This window comes from Zonotrichia albicollis, chromosome 1, assembly GCF_047830755.1.
Source record: "Zonotrichia albicollis isolate bZonAlb1 chromosome 1, bZonAlb1.hap1, whole genome shotgun sequence".
In the NCBI taxonomy this organism is placed as follows: domain Eukaryota; kingdom Metazoa; phylum Chordata; class Aves; order Passeriformes; family Passerellidae; genus Zonotrichia; species Zonotrichia albicollis.
In genome coordinates this window covers 105,875,073-105,892,023 of record NC_133819.1, presented here as the reverse complement: position 1 = coordinate 105,892,023, position 16,951 = coordinate 105,875,073, and the positions used below count along the sequence as shown (strand labels likewise).

Below are 16,951 nucleotides of genomic sequence, written 5' to 3'. Positions count from 1 at the left end.
ACAAAATAGATTTTGAACTCTATTTTTCCAATTTTCATTCTGAAAAGTTTCATTCAAGTATCAAAAGCTCTAAGTTCCCAGCAAATAAGGTTTTCCACATTTCACATGTAAAAGGAGATCACAGTCATAAATGCAATTATTTTATAATCCCACTTCTAAACACTTTGTTTAGCTGAAATAACAAAAATGGTCTTACGAAGATTTGTTTCCCTTAGTCTGTTCTTGGATCAGTTCACCCTTTGGATTCACAGTAAATATTCTACAGTCTGGAACTCCCACTTGCATGTAGGCATATACATCCTGCAAAAGCACCAGTACAAGTACAAGCTTCAACATTTTTTTATTGAATGTGGTAACAAGCAATTTATCAATGGAGTGAGAAAAGCTGATCCAAAAAGGCTACAGTAAAACTGCCCCTTTAAAAAAAGCCAACCCCCAAAACATACACACACTATAAGAAAGTATTCCCCCTGTCCCCCAAACACTTAATTCTTGTGCCCAAACCTAGGACCACAAACATGCACAAAGTCTACACCACACCACTCCCTGTGACAATATTCTTCTTACAATACCCCTCTCTCACTTAATTACAGAAGCACTGAACTGCAGAGAAAATAGAGGAACCATACAACCAGAAAAGGGATTCACGACTGTAAAGCACTGAATTAATGCCCTTAGGTCACAAAGCAGTCAAAAATACTTTAAAAGAATTCAGAAAGGCGGCACATATTTATTAAAGTGAGAATCCTAATGCATCTTAGTAACCTTTCTCATATAAGCAGTTGTAGCAACTTTTAGTTAAGGTATCTGCATGTGGCTTTTCCCCACCAAACCCAAAAAAGCAGCAGTGTCCCATTTCCATACTCAAATTTTCATAAACACAAAAAGAAAAGCCTGTTTGTTTTGCTTCTCAAGTACATGCATTTTAACCATTCAGTTAGAAAGGGGCACTTACATTGGGCCTGTTTCCAAAAGCAGCATAGAAAGGCTGTTTGCTGGGAGCAAACAAATTCTTGATATCATTCAAACATTCAATTTTGAACTTTTCAGGCTTCTTTTCTATGACTTCCCTAAAATAAAATTTCAACAGTCAAACTCTAACTCATGATTTGATAAAAGGTATCCTCCTTTCCCCATTTAACTGGTATTTATATTCTCACTGCTTCCTGTTGCTAGCACTGGTAGTTACAGAGACAGTGCTAAGTAGCTCTCCAAGAACAATACAAGAAACAATCACACATTCCCTCTTTTCCAACACCTACAGTAAAAAAAACAGATGAATACTGTGCATAGGCTAAGTATGAATGGAAATGGAATGCCCAGCTGTGAATGCAGATGTGAACTGCTTTTCTGTAGCTGACTATTTGACTCAGAAGATCTAATCAACTCCACATAAGTGTGCTTGTTACAACTCCTATCTCTGACAAAAGTGTGTAAAGCCCATTACATTAATGGAAGTTGCTGTCATTGCTACTCGTGACAAAATAAAAAAAAATAAACAAAAAAGCCCAACAAAACTTAAAACAGTCAAAATCCCCTCCACAAACAACCAACCCCAAACACCTGTCTCTTATTAGCTCCTCCCACCAAGAATAAACAGATTACGGCTGGTCCAAAAGATCAACTTGGTTGAACCATACCTAAACTCCACACTTTTTTAAAGCAGCTGTATATGGAGCAATCCCAACACCACAAGATCATTTCACATTACAGCCTATATTCCCCAGAGGTTTTTTTTCTTTTCTTTCTATCTTGTGTGGTAACAATGCACTGCAAACCTTGAAGATATACTTGAAAAAGACAAAAATGTACTGATATAAACAGAACCTAAGAGCCATCAGTCATGGACTAGATGAATAAAGAGAAGGGAAAATGAGTTGTTTTTGGACTGGTATGTTGTGTTTTGTAGCCATTTCTAACATGCCCACAGGAACAGAAGTATACACGTGAAATTCAGAAAAAACAGAGTTTTAAAATGATCACTAGAGGGACATCAAGTCTCAGAAGGAAATGTAGTCCAGAGTGGAACATTTTGTTACAGCTGTAATGCCAAATACTTTTAATCTTCTCTTTCTCAGAAATGGGGAGGGAACTGACACAGGAACTCCCACATGCTTACCTATGAAAGGCAGAAAACAAACTGCTGGGGGACAGCATGAGAGGGCCCCTGGGGAGAATTGTTCCTTTGTCATTCACCCAGTGCAGGTATCCTCTGGTGATATCTGCCATCCCAATGGCACGGGCAGAACAGTACAGGAACTTGTAGCCATTTCTAGAAAATAAATTACCAGCTTAGCTCATATTCCTGCTAAAGTTTCTTTGCAAAGGGAAGTATACAATTATAGCAATGTCCAGAGGCACCAGTTTAGGTACTGAATTGCTGCAGAGCTCTGCACACACACAGGGAAAAGACTTTTCTATTGTTAAAAGAATCTGCAAGGCATGTAGTAGTTTAAATACACAACTTAATCAAAACTGAGAAACAGGAAGTGCAAACATAATAGGGATGGTAAAAGTCAGAGGACACAATTAGGTAGACTAGACAGTGTTTAAATAAGTGCCACACTGGTTTTATTCAGCTTCTTTCAGCCCAGCTGTAGGATGACAGCAATTATTTAAATTATCTGCATCACAAAATAATGGGTGCCAGATCTCCTGTCTTTTTCACGTTGTTGGCAGAATTTGCAGTGCAGAGTGAACGATGGATAACAACAAGCATTCATTAAGCCCCTAAATTCTTCCTGCAGACTTTGTATGTTCATCTGTTCATCTGTTACACAGATTTGTATACAGTTACTGCATGCACAAAAGGCTTGAGTGTTTATGTGCATTTTCAAAGACTTGATTCAATTTGGCAAATAATTCCAGAACTGCTCTTCTGTTATGCACTGAATAAACAAAAACACCCACCAAAGCCACCGAAACAAAACCCAACAAAACAGTAACATTCATGTTACCTCCCATGAAGCACAAGGGGCCACATGAAGGCCCACAATACATCCTAAGACCCCACACATTTTTGTGAAAAAAGACTACTAAAAAACAAAGACAAAAAGTTGATTATTTTAATTTAATTCTGAAGTTTCTAACAGTTGGTCATCCTCAGTCAGCAAGTTTTATTTCTGGCATCACTGTATTTGAAATAAGTTGTTCCACAACATAAAATCTAACCTAAGGAGCATTCACCTGACTTTGGAAGCAAACTCATTACACCAGAAAACACTAATGCATTGGAAGGACACTATTTAGTTTAAAATTTATGCCATATGATATTTCTGAAAGGCTTAGTGACCAACCTGAGTCAGTGGAAAACAGACATGCATGCTTGAGAAATTATTTCTATTATGGTTCTCTTTAAGTCATGAAAATATTACACACAGTTTTTAAAAGCTACAATGCAGAACAAAATGTCTGAGAAGGGAGCTAGTAAAAGTGGTGGCTTGCATTCCTGTAAAAGTATAGATCTGTAGAAAGAGCTTAGTTTCACTTGTGTATGACACAAGTTGCTCACTCCAGCATTTCGACCAGTTAATTTTAATAAATTGAGTAATTTTTAACAACTATCCAATTACTTATATATTAATTCCCATATTCCAGAAAATCCTCCTTGTTTCATAGATTGCATACTCACTCGTTTATGGAATGATAGAGTTTTGCAATGCCCTGATGAGTCCAGTCCTTGCCAAACTGAGGGAGGATATGCCCCAAAGCATCAGACCTAAAAGGAGAATCAAAGATACATGACACATGGTATACGAGTTTTGTTAAGGACAACCACTAATGAACATACAATTTAGAAAGAATATTTACAGAAATATTTCTGAAGGTCGTAACTATTTAAAAAGAGAATTAACAAATAGTCCAGACAGAGCAATTAGTGGGGTCATACAATACAAGTCAGTTTCCAAGTTAACCTGTAGCTGAAGAAGAAGTCGAATAGAGGGAACAATCACATGGTAAATGTTATCATCTTGGCATTATTCTTTTAAAATATATTTTCTAGTCTACTTTAAAGGCAAGTACAAATTAAAAAAAAAAGCAACGTTATTAACAAACATCCTTTAATAGCTATCTTAAATAAAGCTTCTTTACCTTGTTTTGAAAAGCAGGATAGGATCAATAAAGCAAGATTAAAAAAAAAAAAAAAAAACAAAGAAAGAAAATCCCCTAAGATACTTACTTGGTGATTGTTCCATCAATGTCTGATATGATGATTTTATCATTCCAGTTCCAGAGGTATATTGTTCCTGCACAACGGCAAGTCCCTTGGTACTGGGTTGTAATACTAAATACAACATCATTAGGGCCATCTCTGAGCTTCAACTTTGCCTGTAGAACAAAAGTAAATGAAAATGTAAGTTGCCCGACCTTTAGAATTTTTTTATGATTTTGGAATCATAAATGAGCTGCACAAAATGGCTCATATAGTCTTCCTTGTCTATCTTGATTAACTCATCAGAAAGTGAACCATGGTTTAACACAGGCACAGTTCTGCTGTCCAAGTCTGTTGCACCCTGGTTATCTGTGTATGTCCACAGTTCTTGTACTGCCTACAGCAGCAGGTATTTCATGTTCTGCCACTTTAATTCCTGCACTACAGCAGACTTGCAGCACTGTCAAACTGAACTCCCAGTTTGCCATGGGACATAACAGTATTTTTTACTTAGTAGATGCTTTCCTCAAAATTCTTCTCTGATGAAAATCATACATTTAGGCAGTAGCAGAACTAAGTTTTAAGTTAAGTTAGACCACAGTGAATAAACTGCACACCAATTTAAATGTATGTTATTACACAGATATGCAGATCCCAGGATATCCAAACTGCAGAAGCAAACAATGCCACTTTTCTGGCAACATCTTAAGTTTGATTATAGAACTTCATAAGAAATTACTATTTTTTAATCCAAACAGATTCTTAAAAAAAAACAACAGAAAAAATATCAGAAATTCCCTGCAGCTGCCTACCCTTGCACAGGAATACATGTTAAATTTCTTTTTAAAGAAATTTTTTTAAGGATTTTGAATCATCCTATGCACAAGACAGGCATGCCACTTACTATCTGGTCTGAAGACAGTCTAAGTGACTTCTTATAAGATGGAACGTTCCCATGGGGTGGATGCTCTGCTGGGGCAGAATCCATTTTCAGGGATTCCTTCAACTCCTGGGATGCTTCATCACTAGAAGAATCATCCTCTGGAGGCCTAACGTAACATCAACCAGAATAAATGTAAGCTACATAAAATCCTTCTTTAACAGATGCTTATGCCAGAGTAATTTCTGCTGAGGATTTGCTGCACAAACTAAGGAAGTCTAAGGTCTAATGAATGCCCAGATAAAGCCAGTACATGCCAGTAAGCAAGTAAGACTCAGAATGCCAGTACTGGTGGAGCTCTAAACATGACTATTCCAGCTGGCTCCATACACAATGGGTTTAGTAGAGACACAATGTCAGGTGGTCACTATTACTGTGTTGATGAATCAGGCAAACTGCAGATGAAAAGGGACACTAAACGGGTAGCAGTGCTTCGTTTTTAAAAAAAGCTGCCTCAGTTACTATGGCATTTAAACTGTGGGTGTTAGTGGAGCAGCTCACCTTTAAGGTTATTCACAGACTTATTTTCCTGCTCATTAGAGATTTCAGGATTAAAAGCAGCATTTAGTTTCTCTGAAGTATTAAATCACAATATATTTAGTTCTTTAAACTTTTAAGAAACCAATATTTACAAGTACCTTTGCAAAATCATGCAGGAATATGCATATGCATAATAAATACCCTAGAATGGGAGAGTTTTGTGCTTTTAAGCAATCATAGCTGTCTATCACAACTTGGGCAACATGTGAACTGTGATGAATACTATTTTATTGTTTCAATTATTTAATGTTACAAAAAATTCCACATGGTTCAAATTATTAATACAATATTATGCCTTCACAAAAGAAAAAAAAGTATTACAAAGCGTATCAGAAACAATATAACTGTATTTACAGAGCAGTGGCCTATTGATAAAGGTACCATGTATGTATTTGTTCTGTCACTTTTGTTATGATTTAAGAAATAAACACAACAGCATTTAGGAATTAATTGTAGTGTATTTGTAGTTCCTACAATGTTTGCTGTCCCATTATTTTGCTGAGTTGTTTGCTATACACATCTGGTTCCTCTTCAGTAGCTTACATGTTTTTTCCCACAGTACATTACTACTGAATTCTTCATTCAAAAAAAGAAAAAAAAAAAGGAAAAAAGGCACTATTCAGTCCACAGATAAGTCTTCAGACAGGAACACACCTACTATTAACTTGCTCTTTTATAGTTGCTGGCAGCTCATTTGCTCTTTGCGTCTCAGTTTTCCCCTCTTTTGCCTCTGGTATCTAAAGCAACATGGTAATAAAGAATATATTGACATTTTAGGCATTTTAAACAAATACAAGTTAAAAACAGCTACCAAATTAGTGCATAAACTATATTAAGTCTCAGAATCACCATTCTACATCATAATTTCTAAAAGTTATTTTAAAAAAGGATGCTTATGAAGAAATCCTCTATTAAAGCTTTTCTTATTTCAGGAAACAAAACTCTGTGTGCCAGAAATCAGGAACTGCTACCTTAACATGATGAATTTAGCATTAAAAGGAGCAGTCAACCTTTGAGCTTATAAATCGCTTTTTTTTGTGGGGAAGTAAGTTGAGGGCCCATACTCAAGGTTTAGAAAGCTTAATTTAGTCTAAAACGGGGCGTCTCAGCTTAAGTATTATGCAGTGCAGCACCTACTTACTTATTTGTGTGTACATTCCTAAAACTTACTGCAGTGACTGAAAAGCAGCTCTGATAACTGCTTATGGCTTAGAAGAAAGAATTTTAAGAATAATGCACAACAGGCAGATACAATAAATTTTGTTGATGCAACTAAAGCACCAAGCAATGAAGCAGTATTTGAGGCTAAACAAACAGATGCAGCTGCAGCTGCTGCTGGATGAGCTGGCTATCAGTGACACTGAGCTATATGAGCAATGTTTTGAGGTACTTCTGACAAATAACTATTTTTTTATCTTTTAGCATCTAACAGAAAAAAAAATCCCAATAGGTCTCAGCCACCTGCTTAGTCATGCTTTCTTTCTTGCGCCAGAACCACCACCTTCCAGACTTCTTTGGCATCTTTTCTTTGACCCAAGACTCAACAGTAGCCTGAAAAATTAGACGTGTTTTTAATTAGTATAGAAAAACAAAGAGATAATGAGGTGTTACTAGATACAAAATTTTCAAAGAAAGTATGCATTTATCTATTTACCTTAGGTAAACTCTTCTGAAACACTTGCAAACTCAGAATCATTGGAGCAGCCAATGCCCAGTTATAATACCTGTTTTAAAACATGTTATTGGTAAGATATTATAAAATCTACAGATCAATAAATATCAGCATGAAAAGCTTACCCTTGAGTTGATGAAAATATGTATTTGCTACCAATCACTAACATTTTCTACAAGCAGAGTAATTTTAATATATACAATTCAACACCAGTGGCAATTACAGGAAAAAAAATCTCACTTAAGCTAAAGCTAAATTTAATGCAAATTTTTGGTTCAAACAGATTCACACACAAACTGCAATGGAAGCTGAGAAACATGCTCACTTCAGAGACCAGATCTGAAATGGGATTTTCTATGACCTACTTACAAGACACTGAGAATTTACCTGTTATAAATCCGTATTACCAAATTAGGATTGTCTATGAGTCCAGGGTTTTCAGCAAATTCATGATAAGTAATAATATGTTCCATGAATTTTTCTGCAATAGAAAGAGATTTTAATTAGAAAGTAATAACATAAAATCCCAAGATGTCTGATTAGTTTACATCTAGGAAAACCCTTTCTCTCATTTCAGAGTGCTGATCCTGTAGCATCACTAAGGATGTGCTAATTGAGGCCTACTTGTCAAGGCCTACCTGTGACTGCCTTCTCCTTACAGAAGAAGCCTTGAATCACTTCAACAGTCACAGTAAAGAGCATTAAGAAATTAGATGAGGAAGGATAAGGAGGAACTAATTCAGTTCAAAGGAGAAAGAAAGTCATGCTTGTCCAGGCAAATTTTCTTCCAAAATTATGACTGCAGGTAAGGGGTTTACATACTACACTAGATGAAAGGGGAAAGGGTGATGCCAGCTTTTCAGGTTTGGAAAGCTATTACTATCACTAAGTAGCCTTTTCACAACTAGTTTCTATATGTGTTTGCAGAAATCCATGATTCAGCATAAGATCCCTGCAACCAAGACATCCTTCTTTCCAATCAAATCCAGTATTGCTACCATGCTACCAATAAGAACAGTCCTGAATCTTTATTAATAAGCACCTAAATGTCACTTAAAGTACTAGAGACTGGATGACCATTAAAAAAAGTAATGTTAAAACACTGCAGTATATGTCCATAAAGATTTCATGCTCCTAAAAGCTCCTTCAAAAATACATAAACTTCAACAGTAAATAGACCAAAGTATTAAGAGAAAAAAATCAGCTAAGAAAAAACAGAGGTTAACAATCATTTAGCATAGAAGTAGATCAGAAAACATAGTCCAACACAAAGGGGTTTTGAAAAAAAAAAAGAAAAATAAGGAAAATCGTCAGGCAATTGGAAAGAAGATGAATTGTTAAGGTTTACATACGACTAAACAAGGACTGCCAACCAGAAACCAATGTAGTTGGTCAGATAAATAATATATAGTACAAAAAAGGAGATAGTTTCTCAAGATATCAAGTGTCCTTTATTAATATGAGGTTCAATTCTGCTATATCTGCTTGGCAAATGCTTGAGAATTTTAGAAAGATTAAAGACTTTCTATCCCCCTTTTCAACATGAGCATAGTTAATAAGCCAAAGTTTTGTAAGGAGGAAATCTGAGCATTCAAGCCACTTCATTTGTTTAGCCGCCTGATCTCTATTCCTCTTTATGCTTTAGTCTTTCACATACCTTTAGAAATCTCTCCATTTTCATTGAGACCTCCACAAAGTGAAAGTGTAACATCAGGCAAGTCCATAGCAGAATCAGACATGCACTCTGTACCACTATCAGCAGCAGCACTTCCCACTGACTGCGGTGACTGGGAACCAGAAAGGGTATCTGACTCTGTCCACTGCCTGAAGCCAGGATCAGAATCACTAAAGGAAAGTTAAAAGTATTTTACTTGCAAAAAAATGTACATCTTAGGTTACAGAACACACTATATGATTACTCCCCCCAAAAAATGTTGCCTTTGAATTTTTTACATCGTTTCACAATATAAATTTAAAAAAAACCTAACAAGAAACCCAGAAACACACACCCACACCAATCCTTCATAATATTGGCAGACTGTTTCCAGTTCTCCTAACATCCACCCTCAATTTGGCAATAATTGCATTTCTTGCCTAAATTGGATCTAAATGAGAAAAACATTCTCTGTATTCTACTTCTGCAGAATAATACTGTGCTCCTCAATCTTTACCACAAAGTTGTAAAGTAAGAAAAAGGAAAAAAGAGCACTGCTTTTAGTGTTTTTAGAATGATGTCTGTTGCAGAATGTACAATAGAAAAGAAAAATTACCTTTAAAAAAAAATCACATTGTCATTTAAACCTGGATTCACTCGTTTGATCCACTGAAAAGTTTACAATATGGCTGAACAAGAGCACTGGTACAAAAGCAGTTTAAATGTACTTATGTCTGCAGTGCAAACAGGTTCCACAAAGAGGAAAACTCTAAGTAGTCACGTCCCATGTGATCTTTCAATGTGTTTCTTGTCAAATTAGAATTTTCACAATGAGGTAAGTACTCAATACCTCACAAAAGCCTAAAAACCTGAAGTCCAATTCTTTTTATCAGAACTGGCACATAAATAATATATGTAATGATGTGAGTCGTGCAACTACAGAATTACCCAGATTTACAGCATTTTACTTCAAAATTACCTTTTAGGAAAGTAGAGTGCTGCAACTTCAGGTTCCAAAGCCTTTAGGTCATCCAAGTAAATATCATCAGGGCCTTGGTGATGACTTCTCTTGTGCACCCCTGTTAATTTTAACAATTAAGATTACTAAGATGAAGCTACCCAGACGTGTTAAATACAAATATAATCATGGAAGTTTCACACTTATTTGTATGATTTTTAAGTTCCACAGTGTCATTATAATTTTAATCACACAAAATTTTAAATGGAAAAAACTGAAAAGGCACACTTATACTTTTTTCACTATGACCTCAAGTTTGGCAGATCACACTGAGGGTAAGAATCAAGAGCTTTATTCCATACCTTTCTTTTTTGAAGGAGAGTCAGTTTTTGCTGTTGGTTTTGTTTCTGGTAAAGGATCTATCAATATTCTGGACTGATGATCACCATCCATTGGCAATGGAAGTTGAGGTTCTATGATTGCAGAAGCAAGAGAGTCTTTAACATCCATCTGCTTTAGGAGCGGATGAGTTCTTGGCTCAGGTTTCAGTACTGTACAGACAGAATCTTTCACATCATCGTCATCTTCAACTTCATCAGAGCTGAGGATAACCCTAAAATGAGTCTTCTCTGATGGAGTAATGGTAGCTGTTCTGCAATGTTCCAGTTTTTCCTTCTTGCTTATCTGAAAAACAAAAGTCTAGTCAATCCTTTCACTCCACCTGTTTGCGTTATTCCATTCTAAACATTAAATTTGTACTCATGGTACAAGTTCCCGTCACACAGGGAAACCAGAAAATAACTTAAACAAGTATTGTAGCAACATAAAACATGTTTCACCATATTAGCAAAGTTCCCCGCAAAAGAACTTTCATAGGAGCTTATTTACAAGTTCAGTAAAGAAACTGGCACAGAGAAAGCAATGACTTGATCAAACCACAGCAAGGAGAAAGCTTAAGTGTGGATTTACCAGGGCCTTTGTCAGATACCAAATTTACTCTTATCAAGGCTACAGTTCCTCCAGAATGAAACAAAACTTATTCTACAATAAAGAAAATTAACTTCTTAAATTGTTTCCTTCAGGTTCTGACTAAAAATTCCTTCAGGTTCTGACTAAAAATTTCACTGCTAGGTTTTCTGGGATTACTTTGTTGAGCAATTTTTGAACTCAACAAAGCTAACTCTCTGCCTGCCACAAGGGGCTGCTACTTCCCCATTTCAGCTGTATCTGAACAACAGCAGATTTCCAATCCTCTCCTAGGAAAGTCTTAAATATGCCAAAAGTCAGTTACAAAGTTAGAGATAATAAAGACATTTACCTTGGTTGACTCTGGAAATCCTCCCCATGTCCATTCCATGTGAGATTCAGATCTGAGCAAGCTCTCAGCAGGCTTAACTTCTAGTTCTGAATCACTTTTAGGGCAGACTTGCTCAGAGAAAGGGCTACCAAATCAATAAGAGTGAAAAAAAAAAAAAAAAAAAAAGAAAAAACCCGGTGTTTAAAATGCATTAATGCATTTGTTGTCCAGCTACTGTTGGTAGAGTTTTCAACAGCTTAACAGAGCTTCAATTATTTGGCAACATGGCAAGAAGCCCAGCAGGGTTTTCAAACAGTGAGAAATTAGGTTAAAACCAAAATCACATTAAAGACATTAAAGGACTTACATAGTGATCACACAAAACAGATTCCTCCACTGCATCTGCAGTGCAGGAATAGCTCTCCCTTCAGCCCATGTTCCATTTTTCAAACAAAAGAAGAACAAAACTAAAAAGTTTATCAAAAAGTAAGACAGAAAATAGTTTTAAATTCCTTAGCTCTGTGAAAATATAGCATTTCAGTTTACTATGCAGAGACTCGAATAATAAAATTCTTGCAAACATAACTCACAAATGCACAACATCAATTCTCAGTGCAGGAAAAAAAAAACATTCAAAAGATAACTTTGGAAAGGAAAAGAAGATTACTTGGAAACTTCCGTCAGATGTGTTTGGACTACATGACCTTTACAATCCATCTTATTTTTTCTACAGTGGTTATTATCCATAAATCAGAAACAGACATCTAAAATTTACCTCAGTCAAGATTACTTTTTAGCCAGAAGAACACCCTACAAAATGCTAGAAAGGAGCTATTTCAAAATCATTTAGCACTGAGGAAGTCAGAGATTAAAGGAAACTCAAGGTTTTGTCTAGCCTTCCTTGAATAGGGCAATTATATTCCATATTATAGAAATGCTGCTCTTTTTACACTTTGACATTCATAACATATAATGGTTTGGGTTTATATAAACAAACCTCAGTATTTGAATTTAAACTGTAGGGACCAGAACTGGACACAGCCCTGCATGTGTGGCCTGACCAGCACTAAGAGGAGAGGGATAATCACATCTCTGTCACTAATGCCCTGTGGATGCAGCCAGGGATCCAGTTTGCCTTTGTTGCTGCAGCCATGCTCTGCTGCCTCAGGCTCAGCTTGCTGTCCCCAGGTCAGCAAGGCTGCTCCCAACCGCACAGATCCCTGCCTGCGTTCGGCTTTTTGGTTGTGGCATCCCAGCACATCACTGCACACTTGTCTTTGCAGTTGCTGCACTTGTTATTTGTGACTGATCTGGGTGCTACACAATCTCTTTGAGGCTCCCTCTTCCATGAAAGCTTGGGTCAGATGAACTTTTGAGGTCACTTCCAATTTGGGTTGCTCAATGATTTAACACTGAAAATTTTAAAGTAACTCCCTACAGGTATTTAATTTATGGAATTTTTTTTCCATACAAAATTCCTGCAAGGATTAGTTACCTAATTCAGCACCACATATCAACTTTTGAAGGTTTGAGGAACTCAGGTTTTGTAGTATCATACAGGACTAAGCTGTGATCACAATTCAGACTGCAAAAATAGACATTACACAGATCACAATCCAGACAGTAAGAATCCCTCATATTGCTCTGACAGGACACCCTAAAAATCCAAGATATCAGGACATTTAAACATCTCTACAATGGTGAGTTGTCATCTCAGTTGACTTCCAGTCTTAATCACCCATGGACACAAAAAGAAAACTGGTATTTTCCCCCCTCAGTTCTCAATTAACAATGTCATACAGGAATGACACTTTCTGTACTCCGTTAGAAGGGCTTATTCAAAGTGACATACGGATGAAAATACATGTACACTTTTGTTTGCAGGAAGAACATGAACTAACCCTCCCTATATGTCAAATAATTTATTCCACCTACACATAGCTGCCTACCTGGCAGCTATGCACAATATTAACCTGTTTCTAAGTCTAATTCTTAATATTCAGCATCTCCTGCTAAAGATTGACTATTTCAGGGCTTTGGGACCCTAAGTCTATTCTATTTCCCCTCAACGTATGTTTTTCACTGTCACTCTCAGGCAGAAGTGTTTAACCAAAAGGCCCATGCTTGTAATAGTGAATACTGATGGCATCAGGTATCAAATAGTTAATAGTGGTGCTTTCCATCTTATTACACTGAGTAGGACAAACAGAAGTGTCCCCATGGAAAGGACTTGTGCTATTTTCTTCCTTGAGCTCCCTGCAAGGGTTCTGAAGAGTAGGACAACCAATTGAACTACAAGTTAGTTAGCTTTTTCAGATCTCCAAAAAGGAGGTTATTAAAACTTCCCATTTCTCTTCCGCTGTATGATAGCTACATGATAAAATCTTTCTTTGGTGGCTTAGGAGAAGTAATTTAAAGCAAAATTTCTCTTCTCCTAGATGGCTTGTGTCAGAGAATCCCTGACCCAACATCCTCCCCAAAGACAAAAAGGAAAATTACCAATTTCTCTATTGAATTGCAATCTGGACTGGGTAGCTTTTTGTTAAAAACAATCCCAGAACTGTGAAAAGCCCAGATACCTCACATGAGGCACAAACAAGTTATTAGAGACTGGCCCCATAACACCTAAATGAGAAGAGATGCATGAATTATGTCTCCCAGATATAACCTGCTAGTCTGTGTTAGCTCAGAGCTTTATAAACTGAAAACAAGTATCAGCCTCCATGCTACAGTCATCTACGTGATATAATCCATACAGCAACTAAGGGTCAAACACTGTGACTGCTTTTCAGTCACAAACCACAAACCTTTGGGGAACATTTCAGGACTGCATCTCATTAAGTGTAATTGAGGATGTGGTTGTCAGTCCAAAACATAAAAAGGAATGATAATGGGATTTCCTGTCCAACTGCTTCTGTTCATTAACAAGCTATGCACTGGGGGAATTAGCAGGCACCAAGCATGGTGTGGTACATTCTGACTCCACTGAGGCCAAAGGCCTGCTAACACCTGAAGCAGAGAGATTATACACGCTTCAAAAAATATTTGCTGAAGTGCGCGGGGGCGTGAACGGCCCTGGAATCTGGCTATCTGGTGAGGGGCGAAGGCCAGGGCCCCTGCGCATCAGAAAACAGCCCCCCTCGGCGGCTTTGGCCTCGGGCTGAGCTGGCTGATAGCTCGGAGCAGCGCGGTGAGAGACGAATTAGGAGGCGACCACTTGCAAAGAAAGATACCAGAACTCCAGCAAATCCCCTGTTCTGAAGTAGAATATGATTCAGCTTCAAGATCTGGCTTTACCTTGAGCAATTAGGATTACTTCACACAGCAAAATGTACCTTAACATACCCATCACTTTTGTGTTCTGGCAGATCAAGTATTGCTTATGCTAGGGTGAATCATAGGGAACATACCAACTTTCCATACCCGTCTCAGCTTGAGGGAAACTTGTTAACTGTATTTTCTCTCTTTAACAGTGAAATAATACATTTTGTAAATTTCCCAAAGTTTCAAATTAGTATCAAGTATTGCATTTGATATCACAGAAGTTGGGCAAGTTCGATAGTTTTACAGATGAGGGGGAAAATTAGTAAAAAGGCATAGTAATTTTTTTTTTTATAATTACTCATCATTACACAAATGATGACATTATAAAGTGACTTACTTCTCCAGAGGGGACCAGTCTCCATCCGATAAGGGGTAATGGTCTTTTGAATGATAAATCAAAGATTCTTTTTGTTCTTCACCCTTTGGTGATGAATTTGAGGATCCTCTGTGGAGACACGTAAGACATTTAGTCAGTTGTAAGAAATCTGTGTTATTAATTCAGTAAAAGAAACTACATAGATGTTATTAAAAAAATCTAAGAGCAAAAATAAGGAGTGTATAGCTTAAAGGATTTGTTGTTTGCAAGACACTTCATGTAACTTTAAAAGTATTTAAAAGCTATTATTAATACTTGAAAATGTTGCAAATTTTAAAAACTACTACTCCTGGAAGTTAATCCTGAAGAAATCACAATGGCATAAATGATACTACTCTACATGAATAATGATTTTACTCTACACAGGCAGATAACATTAACAAAATACAAAGATGAACATAAACTTTTACACAGTGAACTTTCCTATGTGAATTTTATAATCACTGGAAAAGCAGAACTAGAAAGGTTAGTTTTGACAATGTACATTTGACAAATTAAAACAGTAAGAAACCAGGGGTAGGTACTAGCATCACAACTTACCCAACAGCTTACAGATTAACATCAACTACAACAAGGAGATAAAATAATGCACTTTTCTGAACAGCGAGGTTTGTTTTGCACTGGGAAGTCTACTCAGTATCTACATCAAAGACCCACACCCAACCAACAGTAAGGCTCACCGAACAGGCATACACCCTATTTTACACAGAAGTCCCCCTGAAATATTACCATCCAAAAATACTTCAGATCTTTTTACAGCTTTCTGAATTTAACTGAATAAATACCTATTCTCAGGGTACAACTAACATGTCTGAGGTTACATCAAGGGCATCATGGCTATACAGCAGATAAGAATACAAAGAAGACATGACTGGAATTTAAGTGCAAAATGCAACAGAAATTATTTTAAGCCATTATTATGAAAGAAAAAACTATTTTTATTTCAGTGCACAGTTGCACTGGATTTGTTTTGGAATGCTAATGCTTACTTCTCTTATGGATGGAGGAAATAAAACATTCTGCTATTATCAAATGTGTAAATATTTAGAATTTGCATGCCTACTCAATTAGACACTAAGCAGTTACAGTGATCTACCTCATTTGCACAAGTCTTTCATTTGAAAGACAGTCTACGTTATGGTAAATGCTGAAGTCTAAAAATGTTTTTTAGCTCCACTTCTTATTCTGCAGTAATATTCTTATGAAACCTGATGATGCTGCCTGACTTAAAATGAGAACTGCAGAGACTGTACTTCTTTTGTATTCATAAACTAAGCTAAGTGTGAAAGAAATGTGTTTCACACTATCTTTATTGGCAGTACTAAGTATCTTCAAAGGAGGAAAAAAATGTATGACTGAACAACTAAGTAAACACAAAAAAAATATCAAAGAGGTCCTCAATATCTTTACTTTAGTGGGGAGAGAGGCAGGATGACACATGGGTGGTACTGAACAAATTTTATTCACTGGAGGTTACCAACATGAAGTGTTCATACAAAGGATGAAAAAAATCAAATTTAACTGGTAAGTGGATAAACACAAAAGTTAAATATCTAAATGTAGTCAAAGAATATTGAAAATATAAGGGGAAAAATTAGTATGCATCAACTTCTAACTTCAAGCTGCACTATCAACTCTAAGCTATTTATTTTGTAACATTTATAAATACCACTACCACATCTTCTCCTTGTTGTCCATTTTACATACAGTCTAAATAAATGTACACAATTTCAGAGACAGATAACCACCTTAACCCTTTAACACCCTTAGCACTGGAGAAATAATGTCCTCTATTTCTGAGTTGTACATACTGTAATCTCAGTTTTCCTAACATTATTTTATATAAGTAAAGCATTACTAACATATCTAAATCATAGCTGGAAAAGACTAAGAACATACTTTTAAAAAAGCTGATAAACACTTGGTAATAAATTTTCCCAAGAAACAGGAAACAGCTTGCTTTCTGCTTTATAAAAAACCAAAGAGATAAGACATTATCACTGGCACCTGTGACTGAATTTTTGACCTTCCTGTTAA

The 16,951-nt window shown here is 36.5% G+C and overlaps 1 protein-coding gene across 3 annotated transcripts in view; it reads right to left on the bottom strand.

The window, feature by feature from the left end:
• The window catches only part of LPIN2 (lipin 2), a 43,380-nt gene that overhangs the window by 4,223 nt on the left and 22,206 nt on the right, over window positions 1-16,951 (bottom strand). For 2 of the 3 annotated variants that reach the window (XM_074549209.1, XM_005486670.3), the window contains exons 5-19: window positions 14,876-14,983; window positions 11,236-11,359; window positions 10,280-10,601; window positions 9,939-10,038; window positions 8,963-9,150; window positions 7,693-7,786; window positions 7,288-7,357; window positions 7,095-7,184; window positions 6,288-6,370; window positions 5,058-5,202; window positions 4,181-4,329; window positions 3,632-3,718; window positions 2,120-2,272; window positions 956-1,070; window positions 197-300 (exon numbers count right to left, since the gene is read on the bottom strand). In XM_074549209.1, coding sequence (XP_074405310.1) covers window positions 197-300; window positions 956-1,070; window positions 2,120-2,272; window positions 3,632-3,718; window positions 4,181-4,329; window positions 5,058-5,202; window positions 6,288-6,370; window positions 7,095-7,184; window positions 7,288-7,357; window positions 7,693-7,786; window positions 8,963-9,150; window positions 9,939-10,038; window positions 10,280-10,601; window positions 11,236-11,359; window positions 14,876-14,983 — 1,932 coding nt within the window. Of the gene's footprint in view, window positions 1-192; window positions 301-955; window positions 1,071-2,119; window positions 2,273-3,631; window positions 3,719-4,180; window positions 4,330-5,057; window positions 5,203-6,287; window positions 6,371-7,094; window positions 7,185-7,287; window positions 7,358-7,692; window positions 7,787-8,962; window positions 9,151-9,938; window positions 10,039-10,279; window positions 10,602-11,235; window positions 11,360-14,875; window positions 14,984-16,951 lie in introns of those variants that run through there. The other variant, XM_074549203.1, reaches the window with a different exon arrangement.